This window comes from Chelonia mydas, chromosome 20, assembly GCF_015237465.2.
Source record: "Chelonia mydas isolate rCheMyd1 chromosome 20, rCheMyd1.pri.v2, whole genome shotgun sequence".
Taxonomy (NCBI): domain Eukaryota; kingdom Metazoa; phylum Chordata; order Testudines; family Cheloniidae; genus Chelonia; species Chelonia mydas.
Genome location: NC_051260.2, coordinates 11,607,231 through 11,625,930, shown reverse-complemented (window position 1 = coordinate 11,625,930; position 18,700 = coordinate 11,607,231). Strand labels below are relative to the sequence as shown.

General features: G+C 59.5%; 1 protein-coding gene across 15 annotated transcripts in view; it reads right to left on the bottom strand.

Annotated features, from left to right (window-relative positions):
• Nucleotides 1-1,488: 1,488 nt before the first annotated feature.
• Nucleotides 1,489-18,700, bottom strand: part of HDAC7 (histone deacetylase 7) — a 259,341-nt gene continuing 242,129 nt past the window's right edge. For 7 of the 15 annotated variants that reach the window (XM_043533230.1, XM_037887839.2, XM_043533232.1 and 4 more), the window contains 12 exons: nt 17,687-17,807; nt 16,370-16,419; nt 14,857-14,964; nt 14,032-14,087; nt 13,224-13,311; nt 11,919-12,038; nt 9,200-9,297; nt 6,999-7,117; nt 6,256-6,389; nt 5,077-5,161; nt 4,438-4,576; nt 1,489-3,879 (listed from right to left, as the gene is read on the bottom strand). In XM_043533230.1, coding sequence (XP_043389165.1) covers nt 3,834-3,879; nt 4,438-4,576; nt 5,077-5,161; nt 6,256-6,389; nt 6,999-7,117; nt 9,200-9,297; nt 11,919-12,038; nt 13,224-13,311; nt 14,032-14,087; nt 14,857-14,964; nt 16,370-16,419; nt 17,687-17,807 — 1,164 coding nt within the window. In that variant the 3' untranslated portion in view covers nt 1,489-3,833. Of the gene's footprint in view, nt 3,880-4,437; nt 4,577-5,076; nt 5,162-6,255; nt 6,390-6,998; nt 7,118-9,199; nt 9,298-11,918; nt 12,039-13,223; nt 13,312-14,031; nt 14,088-14,856; nt 14,965-15,360; nt 15,696-16,369; nt 16,420-17,686; nt 17,934-18,700 lie in introns of those variants that run through there. The other 8 variants (XM_043533221.1, XM_043533223.1, XM_043533228.1 and 5 more) reach the window with 2 other exon arrangements.

Here is an 18,700-nt window from a genome sequence, read left to right as displayed (position 1 = left end):
GGGCAGAGCTGAGCTGAGACCTGCCCAGGCTCCCAGGCTGCCTTTGGGACTTGAGAGCTTTGGCCTCCAAAGGTGCCAGTGCAGCATCACCACCAGTGCCAAACCCCGCCCCAGTCCCAAGGGGAGCCAAGGCAGAGCGGGGACGGGGAGGCCAGCCTGAGATCGCCAGGAGGCCCCTGGGAGGGGGTTATGATTGTGGAGAAAAGGAGCACCCTGTGAGTGAGCAGGGAGACCTATGAGCTGGGGGGCACTGCGTGTTCATTGCAGGAAGTGAGAGTTACAGCAGAGAGCTACTGGGAGGGGGAGAGAGAGCCCTGTGCAGATGGTTGATATTTTGGGGAGATCGGACAGTGGAGACTGGATGGGATGTGGGGTGTCAGCAATAATTGTTCCAGAAGTGGGGGGAGGAGGGATCTCATTGTCTTGTCTCCAACCTCATTTTTTGGGGCAGCAGCTGCTGCTGCGCAGCCTGGATCCTGGCAGGACCAGAGCCTGCTGGCTGCCACTTGCAGAGCCAGAAGTTGAACCCACATCTGAGCAGCACCGTAACATGGGGCTTGCTTAGAGTTGCTAACTTTCTAACCACACAAAACCAAAACACAAACCTAGCCCTGCCCATTCCCTGAGGCCCCACCCCTGCACACTACATTCCCCACCCTCACTCACTTTCACTAGGCTGGGGCAGGGGGTTGAAGGTGCGGGAGGGGGCTGCGGGTTAAGGCAGCGCGTTGGGGTGTGGGAGGGAGTGAATGCTCTTGGCTGGTGAATGCTCTCCCCCCTCAAGGAGCTGGACCTGGTTGGTTCCGGGGCACGGCATGGTGCGGTGCCAGGACAGGTAGGGACTAGCCTGCCTTAGATCTGCAGCACTGCCAATCAGACTTTTAAAAGTCTGGTCAGCAGTGCTGACCAGAGCCTCCAGGGACCCTTTTCAACCAGGGGTTCCGGCTGAAAACCAGAGACCTGGAAAGCCTATACATGCCTCCAGGCCAGAGGGCATCATAAAAGCCAGGCCCAAAGAGGGCAGCAACCCTTCTCCAAGGAGCTTAAGCCCAGAAGCTCAGTTCTTCTGACCTCCTGGCCAGCACAGGCCAGAGAACTTCACCCAGGCCCACATGCACTGAGCCCAGTAACATGGCTGGCTATCATCTCTTCCAGAAGGCAGCCAGTCTCTGGGGGTGAAACACACCCACAGGGCATTGGCCTCTGGAGAGGACAACAGACCCACAGGGCATTGGCCTCTGGAGGGGACAACAGACCCACAGGGGCATTAGGCTCTAGGGGGAATGTATCAATGGAGCACTGGGGAGGGGACAACAGACCCCAGGAGCGTTGGGCTCTGGGGGGAACACGTTCATCAGGCTCTGGCAGGGAAGCCACATCCAGGGGAGCACGTGGATGGTGCAGGCCATGGCGCAGTCTGAGCTGTGTCCTGTGTGTCTGAGCCCCAGGTCGGCGATGCAGCCACATCCCCGCACGCAGCTTGTGCAGTTCAAAGGCAAAGAAATATTTATTCTTCCAAGGTCTTTTTTCCTCTTTTTTATATTTTTACAAACAGACTTGTCCCTCTCCCTGCAGACGGCGCCTTGCCAGACACCCAGCCCTGCGTGCCTACCCCACACCTCCAGAGCCTGGCCAGGTATCCCAGGCCCTGCAGTCTGCCCCACTGGTCTCACTGAAATGCATGTCCCCACACTTCCTGTCTGCTTCTGTTTTGGACATTGGCATGGACCCAAGGAGACACACAGTTCAGCCAAGGGGCGCACCCCCCAGCAAGTGCTTGTGGCCATCACACAGGCCCCAGATAATGGTCCCAACTGCTCCCATTGCTGCATGTCACATCAGTTTCTGGGCCAGGCCCCTCTCTAAAGAAATGGTGAGGGCTTGCTCCTATTACACTAGAAGACTGGACACGAGGAGTCAGCTGGAGTGAGATTAACCCAGGTGTGGGCTTGCAGCGCAAGCTGAAGCTGGTGCTTTGGGGGGGCCTGCTCGTCTCCCAGGAACCTGCTGCCAGCTGGCCCAACTCTGTTCCTCTGCAAAATCTGTTTAAGGGTGGGGGGGCTGTTTTTAGCTCTTCCGTGTCGCTGTGAGATGATACAAACAGTGAAGCCAGGGTCAGGTGGGGGTTGTAAAAGCTGCCAATTCTGGAGGCCACAGGCTCTCCAATGCCATTTCTGGGGTGCAGAACCAATGGTCTCCTCCAGCTGTGTGGGTGGAAGGAGCCAAGGCTACAGGGGCGTGTGTGTGAACCCACGTGGTCTACCCAGGGAGGGGGAAACTCTTTGCAAGATCAGCCCAGATCCTAGTCCCACCGAAGTTGAGGAAAGAAACGGTCAGTCACTGTGTGCCTGTGTACTGCTGGCTTGACAGGGCCCCAGTCTCAGCTGGGGTCTGCGCAGCACCGGCTTGATAGGACCTTGATCTTGGCTGGGGTCTGTGCAGCAGCTAGCATGACTGGGCCCTGATCTTGGCTGGGGTCTGTGCAGCATCAGGCTCACAGGCCTCGATGTCGGGGGGTGGAGGGGTGTCTGTGCAGAACCTTGGATGATGGGGTCCTGAGCTCGGGCAGGGTCTGCACAGCACTTGCGACTTCTAGGGGAGCAGGAACTGGGCTGGGGTTTCTGCTCACTCCAGAGAGGCTCTCGCTGAATCCTGGGGGCTCTCTGGTGTGTTTCTGACGTGTGCACCCTGGGCCAGCTGAGCACTAAGCAGCGCTCAGCCCTGTGATGAGCGGAGCCCATGTTAGCCCAGGGATGCCCTGGTTCTCCTCGGCAGCTGGGCTGGGGGCAAAGGCAGGCTCCCTCGTGAGGGCTGTCTGAAGGACACTGGGAGAGCCCTCAATGGCTACCCTGGAAGAAGCCCCCCAGTCCTGGAGCAGGACAAAGGGCCCTGTTAGATATGGATCCTCAGGTCACTGGCCTGGCTGGTTGTTCCAGGACTCAGATCACCTTGTGAACGTCCATCTGCAGAGGAGTTTGTTCCCCAAAGTCCCATAGAAAGAAGGGTATGTCAGGTGCACATTAGGACATGTGTAATCTGCAGATAGTGCAAATCAGAGGGGCCCCGTCCCCGAGGGCTCACGCTCTGGTTAGTGGTTAAGGTGACCAGGTCCCAGGCTTGCAGTTCTGGGCACATGGGACACTGGAGTCCAGGGCTTCCCTGTGATTTGCATGTCGTCAACCATCCTCTAACCTCTTTTCATTCACAACGGGCTCAAGCCCCAAGTCATCGTGACCCCTAACTCCCACCTCGTGCCTGGCAGGAGGCTCCGATCGCTCCCAGACAAAGGTACAAAGAATGTTCTGTCCCCCGTCCCAGGAGCATGCAGTGCGGGGGGTCCCTGTAGGAACCTTTGGCTGTCTGGAGAAGGGGCACAATCCTGAGGTTGGGTCTGAACTGCACGTCAGCCACCACTGTCCATCCCAACACCTGTCCAGTTCCCCACTGCCACCAGGACGAGCCCTTGGAGAAAAGCAGCTCTCCACCAAGCGGGCAGGGCAGAGGCCTTCTCACACCCCGTTGGCCCTTTACACCCCTGGAAGGCCCTGAGGGGAGAGCAGGTGGAAGGCACTTTGCCAAGCACTGCAGGGTAGATCCTTGGAGAGGGAGTTCCTGGTCCTCAGCTGATCCCAAGCAGGAGGGTGATTCCCAGACAGCAGTGGGCTCCTTTGCAGGTGACCTGCAGATGCCGCAGCTCGAGGGCCAGTCCGTTCCAGGGGTGACTTGGGGAGAGAGGACAATGTGGCAAACAGGGAGCCAAGAGAGCGAGTCACTGGCTAGGGAGAGTCCAGACTCCTTCCTGCCACTGGCGACTCAGAAACCAGCACCACTCATCACTGATTCATGGGTTCCTCTTCCTCCATCAGCTCATCCTGTGGCCTACAGTAGAGGAAATTAGCCAGCATGGTCAGAGGGGGCCTGTTCCCCCTGCCAACCCTCCGGGGAGCAGCTGGAATTCCCCACACACCATGGCCAGAGGGGGGCTGCTCCCCCCGCCATCCCCTACTCGTGGGGGTGCACTTGCAAACGTGGTACTGCAGTTGCAAGCCCTGGGCACTGAATGCCCTTGGACTGATCTTGCCCTAGTGGGTGCCCTACAACCCCATGGGGCAGACCCTAAGATGTGGGAATCCCCAGGCACTACCCTAGTGCCCCGTGAGGGCAGTTTGTGCTGCACTCACAGAGCTGGTGCAGGCTGGGCTCAGGGGGTTGCTGGTTAGAGGTTTGGGGGCTGTTGGTGAAGCTGGGTTGTGATTCCCCCCTCGACTCCTCTCAGAAAGCCAGCGTCTGCCTGGAGGCCCAACAGGTGTGCACAGCTCGCCCATGCCCTGGTCCCTGGCTGACAGCACATTGGAGCCGTGGTGCCAAGAGGCTCAGGGCCCGAGAGCAGTGCTGGGTTCCGGGTGACCCCAGGGCTACAGGGAATGGCACCGTCACCTCTTCTCCACCATCACTGCCACCGACAAGGAGGCCAAGGCCGTCACCGTCTCCACCTCCTCTGGGTCATGGTGCTGCGCCTCCAGGAACGAGCAGCTCACCTTGGAGGCAAAGCGCTGCACGGCGCCCCAGTATTTACCTGAAAAAGAGGCAGGGCTTAGGGGGGGCCTCCCCATTCTCAGAGTGGGGCAGGAAGAGGGAGGGGTCTTCCCGCTCAGAGCAGAGGAGGAGGAGGGGCGGAGGGCTTGCTGCTCACAGAGAGGAAGGGGGAGGCTGGCCTAGCTTTGCCCAGCCTCTGGCTGTCTGGGTTTTCCTGCGCTGGGGGTTTTCCCAAGCTCCCTAGAATGAGTGGCATGGCTCAGCCTTCTCTGGGAGGGAAACGAGACCCTGGTGCGCCCTCTAGCACTGGGGTTGTGCCCCCACCGGTAGCTCCAGGCATGAAGCAGCCATACAGCCAGGGTGCTGGAAGCTCCAGCAGCCCCACCACGCTCTCGAGCCTCAGCTGAGGCGGGTGCTGAGTACCAGTGATGGAGCCTGCTCTGGAGTGGTGGTGTGACTGAGGTCTGGGCCTTGGATGCTGATCCCTCCCATATCCCTTTTCTGGCCCCCCTGGAGTCAGCTCCTCCCAGGGACACTCACTCTGGACCCGGATCACTGCTTCCAAGGAGCGCACGGCATTGGGGTTCGGCTTCTGCCTCATGCTCTCCTCTGGGAGGGGATCCAGCTGCAGGGACAAACGCCAGCCAGGCCCGTTAGCGCGGCTTCCGGCCTGGAGGGGAGCTCAGTGCAGAGTCGTGCAATCCCCCCCTCAGCCCAGGGGGGCAGCGCAGCTGGGAGCACACTGCAACCTTTGGCCAGCCCTCCGATGGAACGGTGGGCTGTGGGGCTGGCCGGGGTTGCAGCCACGCCCTGCTGCCATACATGGAGGATCTGGGACACTTGGGGCCAGCCTGTCAGACAGGCTCCAGGCTGGCTCTAGGGATACTGGACAGTGTGTCCTGCTTCAGGGAGGTGGAAGAGGAGCAGACTGGTGGGACCACAGGGCCTGTCATAACAGATCAGCCTTGTCCTGCCCCCACATGGGCCCCCCAGTGCTGCAGAAGACAGCAGGCCCCTGCAGAGGATGGTGGGCTGTGGGCAAACAGGGTACCCTGCTGTGTGGCAATGTCCAGTGGACAGGAGCTGAGCGAGTCACGCATAGGAACCAACTTCCCCTCTGCCGGTGGGTGCTCGACTCCCCCTGCCCCTGGCTCCCCCCACCCTGCCTCCTCCCGCCCCTGCACTGCCCTTGCCCCACCCCATTTCACCGCTGCCCCGAAGTTCCCGCCCCACCCTGCCTTTTCCAACCTCAGCCCGCCCCCTTCCCGCCCCCATTCCACCCCCTTCCCCCAAGTCCCCGCCCCTGCCCTGCCTCTTCTCCGCATCCTTCCCTGAGTGCTGCATCCCCACTCCTCCCAGAAAGTCCTAAGCGCTGCCAAACAGCTGTTAGGCGGTGAGGGGGAGGAGCGGGGATGCGGTGTGCTTGGGGAGGGGGGGAGAAGGAGGGGGGAGCTTGGCTGCTGGTGGGTGCGGAGCACCCGCTAATTTTTCCCCATGGGTGCTCCAGCCCCAGAGCACCCATGGAGTCGGTGCCTATGGGCGAGTGCACCTCCCCTAATTTCCATGAGATCCAGCCCCAGGCTTTGCCTCACTTGCCTCTTGCCAGTTCCACAGGGCAGCAAACACTGGGGCAGGGCCAGGGAACTCGGGCTGCCCCCCAGGTCTGCTGCCCTCACCACTGGGGCTGGGAGGAGCACATGCCAGAGCTCATTGCCTCACCTCATTGCCCAGCAGGGCGGACACGCAGGCCTCCGAGGCATCGCAGATGGCTGTGAGGTCATGGCCCCCTTCCAGGGCGAGGACGATGGCTCCTCCTGCCAGACTCATCAGCTGTCGGGTCAGGTAGCCGAAGCCTAAGGAAGAAGAAGCCAAAGGGGCAGCCTGTCAGCCACCCTGCTGCACTGATCATGCCCAGGCACATGCCTGCTTTGCAGACTGCCCTGGCTACCAGGAGCAGGGCTGACAGGAGCAAGCAGCTGGCATTGGACTCCAGCCCAGACAATCAGCCTCGGGGACTCTGTAACCCCGGGACCATGTGTGCCAGTGACTGGAGCAACAGGCTGACCTGCCAGGTGGGGCTGGTCAGCTCTCCCATGGCTTCCCCATCCTGCTGGGAGGGGCCTTAACGAGCACACAGCCAGCAGGGCTGAGCCACTCAGTCCAGGACTCTCTGGTCAATCCAAAGTGCCAGGGAGCAAATGGGGGTGGCTGCTGCATCACAGAGCACAGGCCTGTGCTGCTATTACAATAACCCCCCCAATAACCCCCCTCTTGCCCTGGCCTTTGCAATGTGGAGACCTCCTGGAGCAGCTCTCCCCTCCTCAGAGCACTTCCACACTGGGAGCACATTCCTCCCCTACTGGCCTCCCGTAGCAGCTCCTGAACCGTCCTGTTCCAGGCAGACCCAGCCCCGGCTTGCTTTCTAACCCGCCAGTGCCAGAGCATCAACTGCAGCTCCTTACATTTGGCAGAGACTTTGTAGCCTCCCAGCGGTGGCGGGTGGCCGTCGGCTGCGTCAAACCCCGCAGACACCAGCACCACGTCTGGGGAGAACTCATGGGCGATCGGCATCACAACAGTTCTGACAGGGAAGGAAACACACATTCAGCAAGGGCAATGGCCTGGGGCTGAGGACACAAAAGGTACCCCAGAGCAGGTATCAAACTCCAGGCCAGAGGCCAGAACTGTTCTGCTCGATGGAGTCCCTGTGACGTGCTGGTTTGGCAGGATCTATGCTTTCTAGCCCTCAGGGTAGTGAAGCTGGCCTTCTCAACATAACCTGTATACCAATGCAGTGACGTCTTCTGGAGCCTACAGACAACCTGAAACAATTGCTCTGGGAGGTGTGAACTCCCTCCCACTCAGAAATGGGGTGTTCACTCTGAAGAGTAATGATTTCACTTGATATGTCACAGCTAACTAGTTGTTGCTGATCATTTTATCAGATGGGTTGCGAATGGAGTGGGCATTTGCCGCTGATGGTGGAGGGAGAGGGAAGAAATTGGGATCCGCACCAGGAAAGGAAGCGAAGGAACATATGGCCAGGGCTGGGGGTGGGGAAGGAAGAGGCGTTTGGGGAAGAAAAGGCTGAGGCCTACTGAAAGACACTGAAGAGAATGTCTGGATTAGATAGTACATGAAGGTCGCACAGCCTCCTTGTCAATAATGGGGCTCCACTGGAGGCTGAGGGTTCCTCATGTACATCCCAGAGCACAAATCCACATGGATACTGGCTCCCTCACAAAGTGCCTATGCCTCTCACAGAGAGACAGACAGACATATACTATGCACAGCACAGCCAGACACTGCACATCCCCCAGGGATGGAGAGCAAACCACAGGAACACTGGATCCCAGACACAGACAATGTCCGTTCAAAGGAGCAGCCCCAGCATGGCCAGATTCCCTGGGTCTGTCTGCTGGCCCCTCTCCAGCATATCCCAGCTGGGAGCCTAGGGCCAGGCTCCTGGGGACAGCAAGAGAAGCCAGGGTCCATGGCTTCAGCCGCAGGCAGGTGGGGAACAGAAGGGAAATGACCAGGCTGTTGGTTCAAAGGACAGGATATTCCGTGGGCTCCCTGGAAATGCAGCCTCTTAGAGGGGCTGCTGCTCACAGGGACTTTGGGGCTGGATCAGACCCTCTTCCCCTTTCAGCCCTGCTGCCGTAGGAGGCATGGCTGCCCTAGGGCTCTGGGAAGGAGGAGGTCCTGGACAAAGCAGGGCAGGACCTAGGCAGGTCTGGGGACAGCACGTTGGCCAGAAGTGTTGAGTGGCCCGTGGGTGGGCTGGCTCCAGCACTAGTGAGGCCAGGGGGCCGGGAAGTGAGTGGAGATCACATTGCTGCGTAAACAGAGAGCTATTTATAGAGTCTTTCAAGTAAAGCAAAGCACAGGTGTGGGAGTAGAGGGGACGATGCCCGGCTGTGAGCCCATGGCCGTGTGCGCTGCGCTGGCTCACACAGCGCCTGCCACTCCTGGCTGATGCTTAGCTGAGCCAGCAGAGCTCCTTAACGCCCTGGGCCGGGTCAGGGAGACCCAGGAGCGGGAGAGGCTGTTCCAGCAGGGGTGGTCCCCTGTTGTCTCCCCCTGACACAGGGGATCTGTGCATCTTCCCAAATGGATGGGGTTGCATCTTTCCAACCCCCCATCCTGCTTTGGGCTGCCCCGTTTAGGGCCACCCAAACCTTCCTGATTTGGACTTGCCCCCAGGGTCCTCCCAAAAGGCAGGATTCCCAAGGCAGTCCCTAACCATCCCCTGCGGGAGCAGCCAGTGCTGCCCCTGCCAGCTGTCAGCTACTGGGTGCCATGGGAGGGCCATGGCTTGGGACAGAAGGGGAGGGGGCCGTGGGGGTAGAGACAGGGAGGGACGTGGCTGGGGACAGCCACAGAGGGGCGCGGCTGGGGACAGAAGGGGCGGGGGGAGGGCTGGGGACAGTCGGGGAGGGGTGTTGCTGGGGACAGAAGGGGAGGGAGGCGTTGGAATGGAGATGAGGAGGGGTGCGGGTGGGGACAGAAGGGGTGGGGGGAGGGCTGGGGACAGTCGGGGAGGAGTGTGGCTGGGGACAGAAGGGGAGGGAGGCGTTGGAATAGAGATGAGGACGGGTGCGGGTGGGGACAGCAAGGGAGGGGCACGGCTGGGGACAGAAACCCCCCAAAGGAAGGCTACCTGAAAGCTGCCAAATACTCCGGATCCCCCATGGGTGGGTCGAGCCCACCAGTCCAAGCCACATTGATATTAAATCCCTCGCCAGCGCCAGAGCCAACCTGGAAGACAGAAAGGAAGAGTGCTGCAGCAGAGGGCATGGTGTTCAATGGCAGGGCCTGCCGTGCCAACGCAGGGAAGCTCTTAGCTACACACTCCACAGCCAGGATCGGCTCCAGTGCCAAGCTCCAGCGGTGCCAGACTGGAGACCCGCGTAGTCCACAGCTTGTCCCTGGGCTCAGGTTCCAGCCCAGGAAAATGGCTCCACCTCACAGGAATTGTCAAAGCAGAGCCCTTGACGTGCAGTAAGGAGCTGTGGTGTTTCCCTATGGCCTGTCACCCCCTGTGCTTTGCACACTCTCCACTGCAAGCCAGGGTGAGTCCTGACAGCTGCTTTACCTGGGCTCAGCAGCGCTTGGAGACGGTCTGGGACAGGAAGTGGAGGGGAATCCTGCCACCAGCCGAAGCTTGTCAACGGGACATTTAGAATTAACTCTTGGAATCGGTTCCCCAGGGGCGTGGGGGATTTGTCCGTCCCTCACAGCCTGTCAACTGAGGTTGGCTTGACCGTGAGACCTGGGCTGGGGGACAGGAGTCATTGTGCAGAACCTCGGGCCTGGGAGGTGCTGGAGCTCAGACTGGGCAGTCAGAACAGCGCTTCAAGGTCTTGACATCCCTAAAATAATAATCCCCAGTGGGATTCCTGCAGGGGAAGCCCCAGGGGCCCAAGTCAGGGTTGCTCTGCACCTGTGCGATGGCTGCACAAGGTCAGGCTGGCAGTGAGGGGAGGGGGGGCGGCTTGACGGACATGGTGGCGGTGGTGGATCTCAGTGCAGTCTGCTGCTGAAATGGTGTTCTCGGTCAAGGTCCCCCAGGCCTTGTCCTGCACAGCTGGGCGTGTTTGAGGGAGGAGTTGACACTCATTTCCTGTGCCAAGCACCATCAGCAGCTGCCCCGTGAAACCGTGGGCCTGGCATAGTCAGGAAGACGTGGAGGAGAAAGTAGCTCATAATGTGCTTAGTAACCACAGCTACTAGCTAAGCATCATAAACCGTCCTCAGCAGCTCTGCCATCCCCCTGAACGAGGGTCGGGAGCCACACAGGAGCTCGACCTGCCTCTCACCGCTCAGCACAACGCCCCTTTGAAAGTACATTGTAAAGGACAAGGGACTAGATGGTGTCCGTGTTCTGCCTTACTCCCTCCTCAGCCCTGCTCCCCGAGCCAGGCTCGCCTCGAGGGCACCGCAGGGAGAACACGGCTGGGGTGTGGGCTGCTGCGGCACAGCCTTGGGGGAGCTGTACAGAGCACATGGCCCTGAGGTCAGGGGCAGCACGGCCTTGGGGGCTTTGCAGAGCACACAGCCCTTGGGGGGCCGGACGGCCTTGGGGGAGCTGCGCAGAGCATAGAGCCCTGGGGGTTGGGGGCAGGATGGCCTTGGGCAAGCTCTGCAGAGCACCCAGCCCTGGCGGAGGGGGTGGCCAGGGGAATTCCTTACCAAAGGAGCTAAGCAGAAATCAGCCAAGGACAGCAGAGAGGTGCGGATGCTCTCGAGCAGGCAAAGCAGTACAGACCCTGCTCATCCTCCCTCACCCTGGCCAGCCTCCCCTGCTAAGACCTCACCCAGCCTCCCCAACCAACAGGAGCCCTGTGGCCCTGCCCAAGCTTCCCCAATCACCCCAAGACTTCACTAAACTTCCCCTCAGCCCATCTCTTGTCCAAGCTTCCCTGATCCCTGCCCCTGTCTCCACCCGACCTTCCCCTGGTGACCCCAGGGACTCCCTCCAACCTCCCCCAACTTCCTGCCCTACACAGGACCAACCCCAGCTCCCCTGGACCTGCCGTGGTCACCCTGTGCACACCCAATTTCCTAGAGTTTAAGACCAGAAGGGACCATCATCACCATCTGGTCTGAGCCCCTGCATCACATTCCCAGCCCATGGATCCACCGAGGGTGTCCTGCCTTTGGCCCAATACAGCTGGTTGAACTAGAACGGATCTTGTAGAAAGTGACAGCCAGACTCCGAGCCATGGAGAACTCTCCTCATCCCTAGGGGAGCTGTTTTGATGGCTAACTGCCCCCTCTCCCCTTAAACATTCGCACCCTATTTCCAGACTGAATTTGCCTGGCTGCAGCTCCAGCCATTGGATTTCGTTCAGCCTTTGTCTGCAAGATTAAAGAGCAACCTGCTCTCAGAAATCTCCTCCCCGTGTGCGTGTTTCCAGGCCTAGGTTGGCTCTTCCCTGCTCTCTGTTAAGCTAAGGATCTGCCACTCCTTCAGCCCCTTGACCTCACACAGGGTCGCCAGGGCTGGGATGGTTCCTGGAGATTTTCTCTGAACGTCCCTTTTGCCACCATTCGTCTCCAGGTGTGGGCTCTTGGCTCTAGAGCGCAGACCTGCCCCAAACATGTCAGGCTCCACCTGGCCGGGAGCATGAGTGCCCCACTGGCTCTTGGCAGTCGCCCATGTGAGCCATGCGTGATGCACAAGTGGTCACGAGAAAGGAGTGCAAAAGGGGTCAGAGTGAATCCATTCAACAGGGCATCTGGCTAGCTCTGCTCCTGGCACGCTCCAGCTTGGGCACCCCACGCTCTGCCCCTCGCACGCTGTCCCCATCCCCTTGTCTTTTAGAGGATGCGGAGCTGAGGTAACCTGGGAGGGGCTCAGAGGCTAATGCTCTCACCTCATCGGCTGCCCCACTGCCAGGGAAGAAGTTGCCGTCATCATGGCGATGTAACGAAATGTAGAGAATGTCTGGGTCTTTGTAGAACACTTGCTGGGTGCCGTTTCCATGGTGAACATCCTGTGTGAGAGAGAGGCTGTGAGCAAGCTCTTCACCCTCTGTCCATGGGATGGCCCTAGAGCCAGGAGCCCAGAGGAGTCCAGGCAGCACAGGGACTGCTCAGACCTCTGCCAAGTGTCTTCTAGGCACATGGACTAAGGACATAAAATAGCAGACAGTATCACCATGCTTTGGCCTTTCTCCTCCCCCATTTACACTGGAAGTATCAAAAACACTGAGAAGACGAAGACTTCAACTGAGGAGATTGGTCCAGGCTTAAGCGAGAGGCCTGTGTATTAAAAATTGTAACATCCAGTGAGGTGAGAAAATTGCTTGATCTAAATACTGCCTAATGTAATAAGGTTTCAGATTTAGACTGTACGCTTATCTTTTATTTTCTTTGGTAACAATCTCTGACCTTTTATTCCTGCCACTTATAATCGCTTAAAACCTAGCATTCTGTAGTTAATAAAACTGTTTTATACTTTACCTAAAACAGTGTATTTTGCTTGAAGTGCTTAAGAAATCCCAGCTCAGTTTACAAAGGCTGGTGCATGTCCTTTGCATATTGAGGGAGGGGGGGACTGGGTAATAAACATACACTGGCCAGGCTTCTGACCAGGGCAGGACAGTACAGGTGTGGGGTGTAAGGCTGGGGATCTGGGGGGAATTGGCTGGTGCCTTTCTCTGTGTAATTCACGAATGGCTTTGGGAGCATTCATGCAATCTAGCTGGGTGTGGGGCTCCACATGCTGTCATGCTCAGTGATAACAGCACCCGGAGGGGTTTGCTGCTTGCCACTAGCAAAGCAATGTGTGAGACTGCTCAGGCTGGAGAGTTAAAGGGGTACAGCGGTACCCTATTTCCAGGTTGCACCCTGGGGATCCTGCCACACCCACTCACACAGCTCTGCCCCTCAATCCTAACCCACAGCCCCCTCCTAACCCACCCACTCAACTCTGCCAGTGCCCCTCAATCCCAACCTGCAACCCCATCTGCAAAGCCACTGGCCTCGAAGATAGGACAATGCTGTACTATCCGTGTACATACAGATTACTGGGGACATGTGGCTTGTTGCATCACATACAGCTGACTGGGCTCTGCCCAAAGCTAGCTAGTGGGAGGAACCATCGAGAACAGCTCCAGCCTGAGGAGAGGACAGAGTGGGGAGAAGCTGGGGGGCCAGTGGGGCTGGAGGAGACTCACCCAGTCCACAATGAGGATCTTGCTCAGCTTCCCCTTCTGCTGCAGCTGCTTAGCAGCGATTGCCACTGAGTTGAAAAAGCAGAAACCCCTGCAAGGAGGGAGGAGCAGGAGCTGGTCAGTGCCCAGGCACCCTCCCCAAGCAGCCACTGCATCCTCCGAGACAGCCACTACCCTACCCATGCCTGTGGGTTCTCCTGCCCCTCCAGAAAGGGTGGGTTCTCCTCTCCCCCACCCTCTGCATGGGGTGGGTTCTCCCCTCTCCACCCACTGCCCTCTGGGACGGGTGGGTTCTCCCCAGGGCCAGCTCTACAGTTTTTGCTACCCCAAGCAGCGAAAAAAACTGCTGCCGCGGACAGCAAAAGGAAGAAGCTGCCGCCGATTTGCCGTCGCGGCTGGAGGAACTGCCACCCCTTTCTAACTACCTGCCGCCCACGGACCTGCTTGGAACGCTGGTGCCTGGAGCCAGCCCTGGTTCTCCCCTCTCCTCCCTCCAACCACTGCCCTCTCGGTGGGATGGCTTTTCCCCTCCCCTCACTGCCTCCATGGGGTGGGTTCTCCTCTCCTGCCTGCCCAGACACTGCTTGTCAGTCCCACTCTACACAATGGGGAGCCAAGGTTGGAGGCTGGTAGCTCAGCAGGGACTCCCAGCTTGAGCTGCTCCTGCCCTGTATGACTAGCTACTACAACACATGGGATCCGTGTCATTTCCAGCCTACTCCTGGTGAGAGGAGCCTGGCAGTGAGCTGGCCTGGCCCAGATTCCTCGGGCAGGAAGCAGACAGGGTCAGGAGGCAGATGATGACTCTTACATGGCTGTGGAAGGGTCCGCATGGTGTCCTGGGGGTCGCACCACAGCAAAACCGTTCTGGGGGTAAGACAAAGATGTGATTGTGGGGCTGTTATTGTCCACCTCTTCCTTCCTCCTCCCCCCCCCCACCCCCAGTGCACAGGCCAGGCTTGCCCTGAGGGTGTCAGGGGGTGCTTTGTCCAACCCCAACGCAGTCTGGAGGACCCCGAGGTGTCCCTCTCACCCCCACACAGAAGTGCCTGGGCCTGCCTGGCCCTATGGCCCCAGGAGACTCTTTCTCAGCCCTGGGCCCCTGCATGGAGCACGCCGCCATTAGACCCCCAGGTGGCTCTGGTCATGGCACTCAGGGGTGTGAAACCTGCCCCTGCACTCTCGCATCAGATCCTGCTGTCAGTGGCCCCCTCCCAGCTGGGCCCTTGGCACTGGCGCTGGGCAGGGAAGGCTGCCATTCATTCCCATGCTGAATTAGCATCTCTCTTAGCTTGAGCCAAAGGGCAAAGGTAATTTCCAAGGGGCACCAGGCCCTGCTGCCTCTGCTTCTGAGCTGGCTGCCTGAACGAGCCCTCTAACCAGTCCTGCCAGCACTCCCCATTGCCCCACCCACATGAAGTCCAGGTACCTCCAGGTTACAGAGGGAAGTGTCCTGGGGCCTGCTGTACAGGGTCCCAGACTCTAATGGGCACATGCCAGGGCCTGGAGCCATCGACAAGACCCACACAGGAGGTTGTAAACACCCCCATGAGTCCCCATCAGCCAGGGGAATGGCCAGGGATCCCCACCCCAGACATTGGCACGATGCCAGTACTCATTCCTGGCCTCCTTGTACCTTGAGCTCCCTTGTGGCCACCTTGAAGGCCAGGTCAGTGACGCTACCAGCGGCCCAGCGGGCGGCGTTGGAGGAGTGCAGCTCGTTCCAGATAGTGTCACTATCCACCTGGAAACAAGTGGACAGGAAAGCAGTGAGTGGGGACAGGCCGCCCCTCCCGGAGCTGGGCACGGGGGAGTCTCTACAGAGGGACCAAAGCATGAAGTGTGGGCTGGCTCTGGCAGCAGCGCACTGGCTGGCTGCTTGGTGCCAACAGCTGAATCTCAGTCCTCGGAGGGAGGCCGAAAGTGACCAAACCCCCAAACTCCACTTCCCAAGCCAGTCGGGCAGGCCTCTGCACTTCGAGTCCCCAGGCTGGGCCAGCTATCCAGGCGGCCAGCTCCCTGCGTGGCCCAGTCCTTAGCTGAGCAGGGCCAGAGGCGGGGGGGAGTCCACTGCGGGCTCTGCACAGCGCGGCTCCCCTGCGCCTGGGGCTGGGGCAGGGATGGAGAAAATGCATTTTACCTTCTTTATTTTATTTTACTGTTTAAACAAACATCTTGGTTTGATCAGGATCACGTCATGGGCCGAGCCAGAGCGGAAACCTCAGAGTCTCTTCTGATCAAGTCCATGTGTGCGGCTCAAATGCCCCCTCTGCTCACAGACAGGGGGCAGCGTCCAGCCGAGGAGCCTTGGCTCTCCTGCTCTGGGGGACCGGATGGGCAAGAGGGGAGGAGGGGAGGCTGAGAAGGAGAGAGAGAGCAGATGGGACGGAGGGAGCCAGTGACCCAGCAGCAAGGGCAGGGGAGGAGGAGAGCCAGAGCAGGGAGTGGGAAGGCGAGGAGAGAGTGAGACACTTCCTGAAAGACAGAGAGACAGAGAGAGGAGAGGAGAGGAGAGGAGAGGAGAGGAGAGGAGAGGAGAGGAGAGTGCAGTGAATGGACAGAAACCAGGGCAGCAAGCTGCGAAAGGAGAGAGGCAGCAGGGGTGTCTGGAGCATCGGGCAAGGTGGACGGCTGGTTTGCTCTCCCCCAGTGATACTGCTCTGCCCCTCTGACCTTGCTCCACTCAGGGCCCACCCTGCTCCCCTGACCTGCCTGGGCTGGGACCATCCCCGCACTGTCCCCACCCCAGGCCTCTGTGAGCCAAATGCTTTTGGCAATCGGGGCCCCAGGCTGCCAGGGCCTGGTTGAGCCCTCCCAGCCAGGTCATGGGGCACTGAACAGCCGACAGGGGGGGTCGCTCTGATCCCGGGATCCCATCACCTGGAGCGGACCTTGGTCCCTTGAGCTATTCCATGCCCAGAGAATCCATGGCTTCCTCAGATGCTATATAGTCCTGGGGCCAGCGTACTTGGCTAGGCCCTGCTCCCCCGCATAGGGCGAGGGCAGGGGAGCTGTGTTACTAAGCCCCAGTGTTACTGAGTCGAGGCCTGTCTCCGCCTTGGGAAGGGGGGCTCCTGCTCTCCCCAGCCTGGAGCCACTCACCGCAAGTCTTCCCCCCCAAGCCCCCCAAGGCAGAGGCTGACACTTACCCCCACCCCCCCACAGGGCAGCATGACGAACATCCTCTGTGACAGGATCCCTGCAAGAGAGAGAGGCAGTCAGGGACCAGGGTGGGAGGGCATGGGGGCCACTGTAGGTTGACAGGCAGGCAGCAGGAACAGCTAGGGGTTGGGGGGCAAGAGGTACCTGGGGGTGAGTGGCAGGAGGCACCTGGGGGTTGGGGGGCAAGAGGGTAGGAGATTCCTGGAGCGTGAGGGGGACAGGAGACACCTGGGAGGAGAGGGATATGGGGGGCAGGAGGCACCTGGCCTGGCTGCCTGGCGAGAGTTCGGCTTTGCCTTTCAGCATCTGGCGGAGGTGCATGGCCAGGGCTGGACTAAGCCGGCAGCAGCAGGCACCTGGGCAGGTGCAGGGGTGTGTGCTGGAGAGTGAAGATGCAGGGTGCTGAGTGCAGTGCAGAGTACAGGAGTGGGACAGTGTGGAGAGCTGGGGTAGAGGAGGTTGGTGGCGGGATTGGGGCCAGGTGTCACAGCTGCATGTGTCTGGCAGCGTCATGGGGGCAGCACCCCATGGGTATTGCTCCTACCCCTGCTCAGGAGTCAGGGCACCCCAATCAGGCTACTCCCCAGCCCTCTTCTTTGAAGGGTTCCTGCCAGGGACCTTAGGAGCCTGTTCCATCTGCACCACCAGGCGAGAGTAGTTGAGTTTAGGAGCATTGTCCTGGCCCAGCTGCAATCCCACATCCTCTTGGCTTGGGCTGAGCAGCCCCAAGCTGCCTGCAGTGGGGGCACGGCAATGAACTAGAGCCAGCACCCCACCTCCCTGGGGTTAGTGCCATGGCACGCAGGGTGATGGAGTCTTCACCCAGGGCTCTGGGCTTAGCCTGGCCATGTCCACCGCACATTCTACCTCCAATTCGGCACCTGGGGTGGCGATGCCAGTGCAATGCCAAAGTGCAAGGCAGCAGAGAACCAGCTCTGTTGTGCTCTGGGGCCCACATTCTCCCTGCAGCCTAGGAAGCCAACCTGCTCAGCTAGTGCAGGTGCACTTGGGTCCAGGTTTTCCAATGTGCCCAACTCCCAGCAGCTCCTTCTGTGTCCTGGCCCTTAGCCCCTAAACAGTGAGCAGAGCGCATTAGCGGGCCCTATGGATCGGTGCTCGTGGGGGAGGGCTGGACTCCAGTGCGCAGAAATGGAGAGGATGGGGCGAAAGTTGCCCAATGCCCGGAGTGTGTGACCCAGGGACAGCCCCCAGATGGCTACATGCAATGGGGCAGTGGGGCCCCCAGTGCCCCCAGGAGGCAGCTTGCTGGCCTCTATGTGGGGAGGGGTGGCCCTGTCTCCTACCTGCCAGTTTCCCGTTGTCCAGTTTGAGGCGATTGAGGGGGTTGGTGCCATAGAGGAAGACGTGGCGCTCAGTGTGCACTGACTGCAGCTCCTCCAGGGTTGCCTTGCGCCCCCGCAGACACTGGCAACAAGTGGGAGCAGGGCAAGTTAGCAGCATCGGGAGGGAAGAACAGGAGGCAGAGTTGGGCATTACTCCCGTGCGTGCCCACATGCCACCGCCGGCAGAAATCCCAGTCCCTGCCCTCAGCTGAAGAAACAATGGGCCTGAATGAGAGCGGCAGGCTGGAACCAGCATCTAAGCACCAGGAAGGGAGGCCTGGGGGGTGGATCTGTTGGGGGGCTGGGAGTCCCTCGGGGCTCAGTGTGCTAGCCCCTCTCTCAGGGACTTGCTTGGTCTTCAGGGTCTCAGCTTTCTTTCAAACCAATTGCAAGGCCGTGTCTGCACAGCAGTTGCACCAGTTCAAAACTGATGTTAGTTAACTGAGTGAGGACCTGGCCTTGCTGCTTTGAGCTGAATTGGCTTGAGTGTGATTGAGGCCTTGTTTACATGCAAAGGCTGTAGCGCTTAACTGTAGTTAAGTGGGGAGTGAGGAGACCGAGGGAGCTGTTGGGGAAGGATAGCTCAGTGGTTTGAGCATTGGTCTGCTAAACCCAGGGTTATGAGTTCAATCCTTGAGGGGGCCATATAGGGATCTGGGGCAAAAATTGGGGATTGCCCCTGCTTTGAGCAGGGGGTTGGACTAGATGACCTCCTGAGGTCCCTTCCAACCCTGACATGATATTCTATGGTGCATTGGCAGGTCCACTGCTCACCTGGGTCCAGTGAGCCCAGATCGGGTGGGGAGAGGGCACCTTTATCCCCGTATAACCGTGTCTGCACTGGGGCTGTACCCACAGAATTTCTGCAGTAACCCCTCCCCCCCACGGCTACATCAGGACACATGCAGAGCAGGCCTTCACTTGGGCTAAGCGCGTCAACCCCAGCCATTCGCCCCAGTGTAACTAGACCAAAGG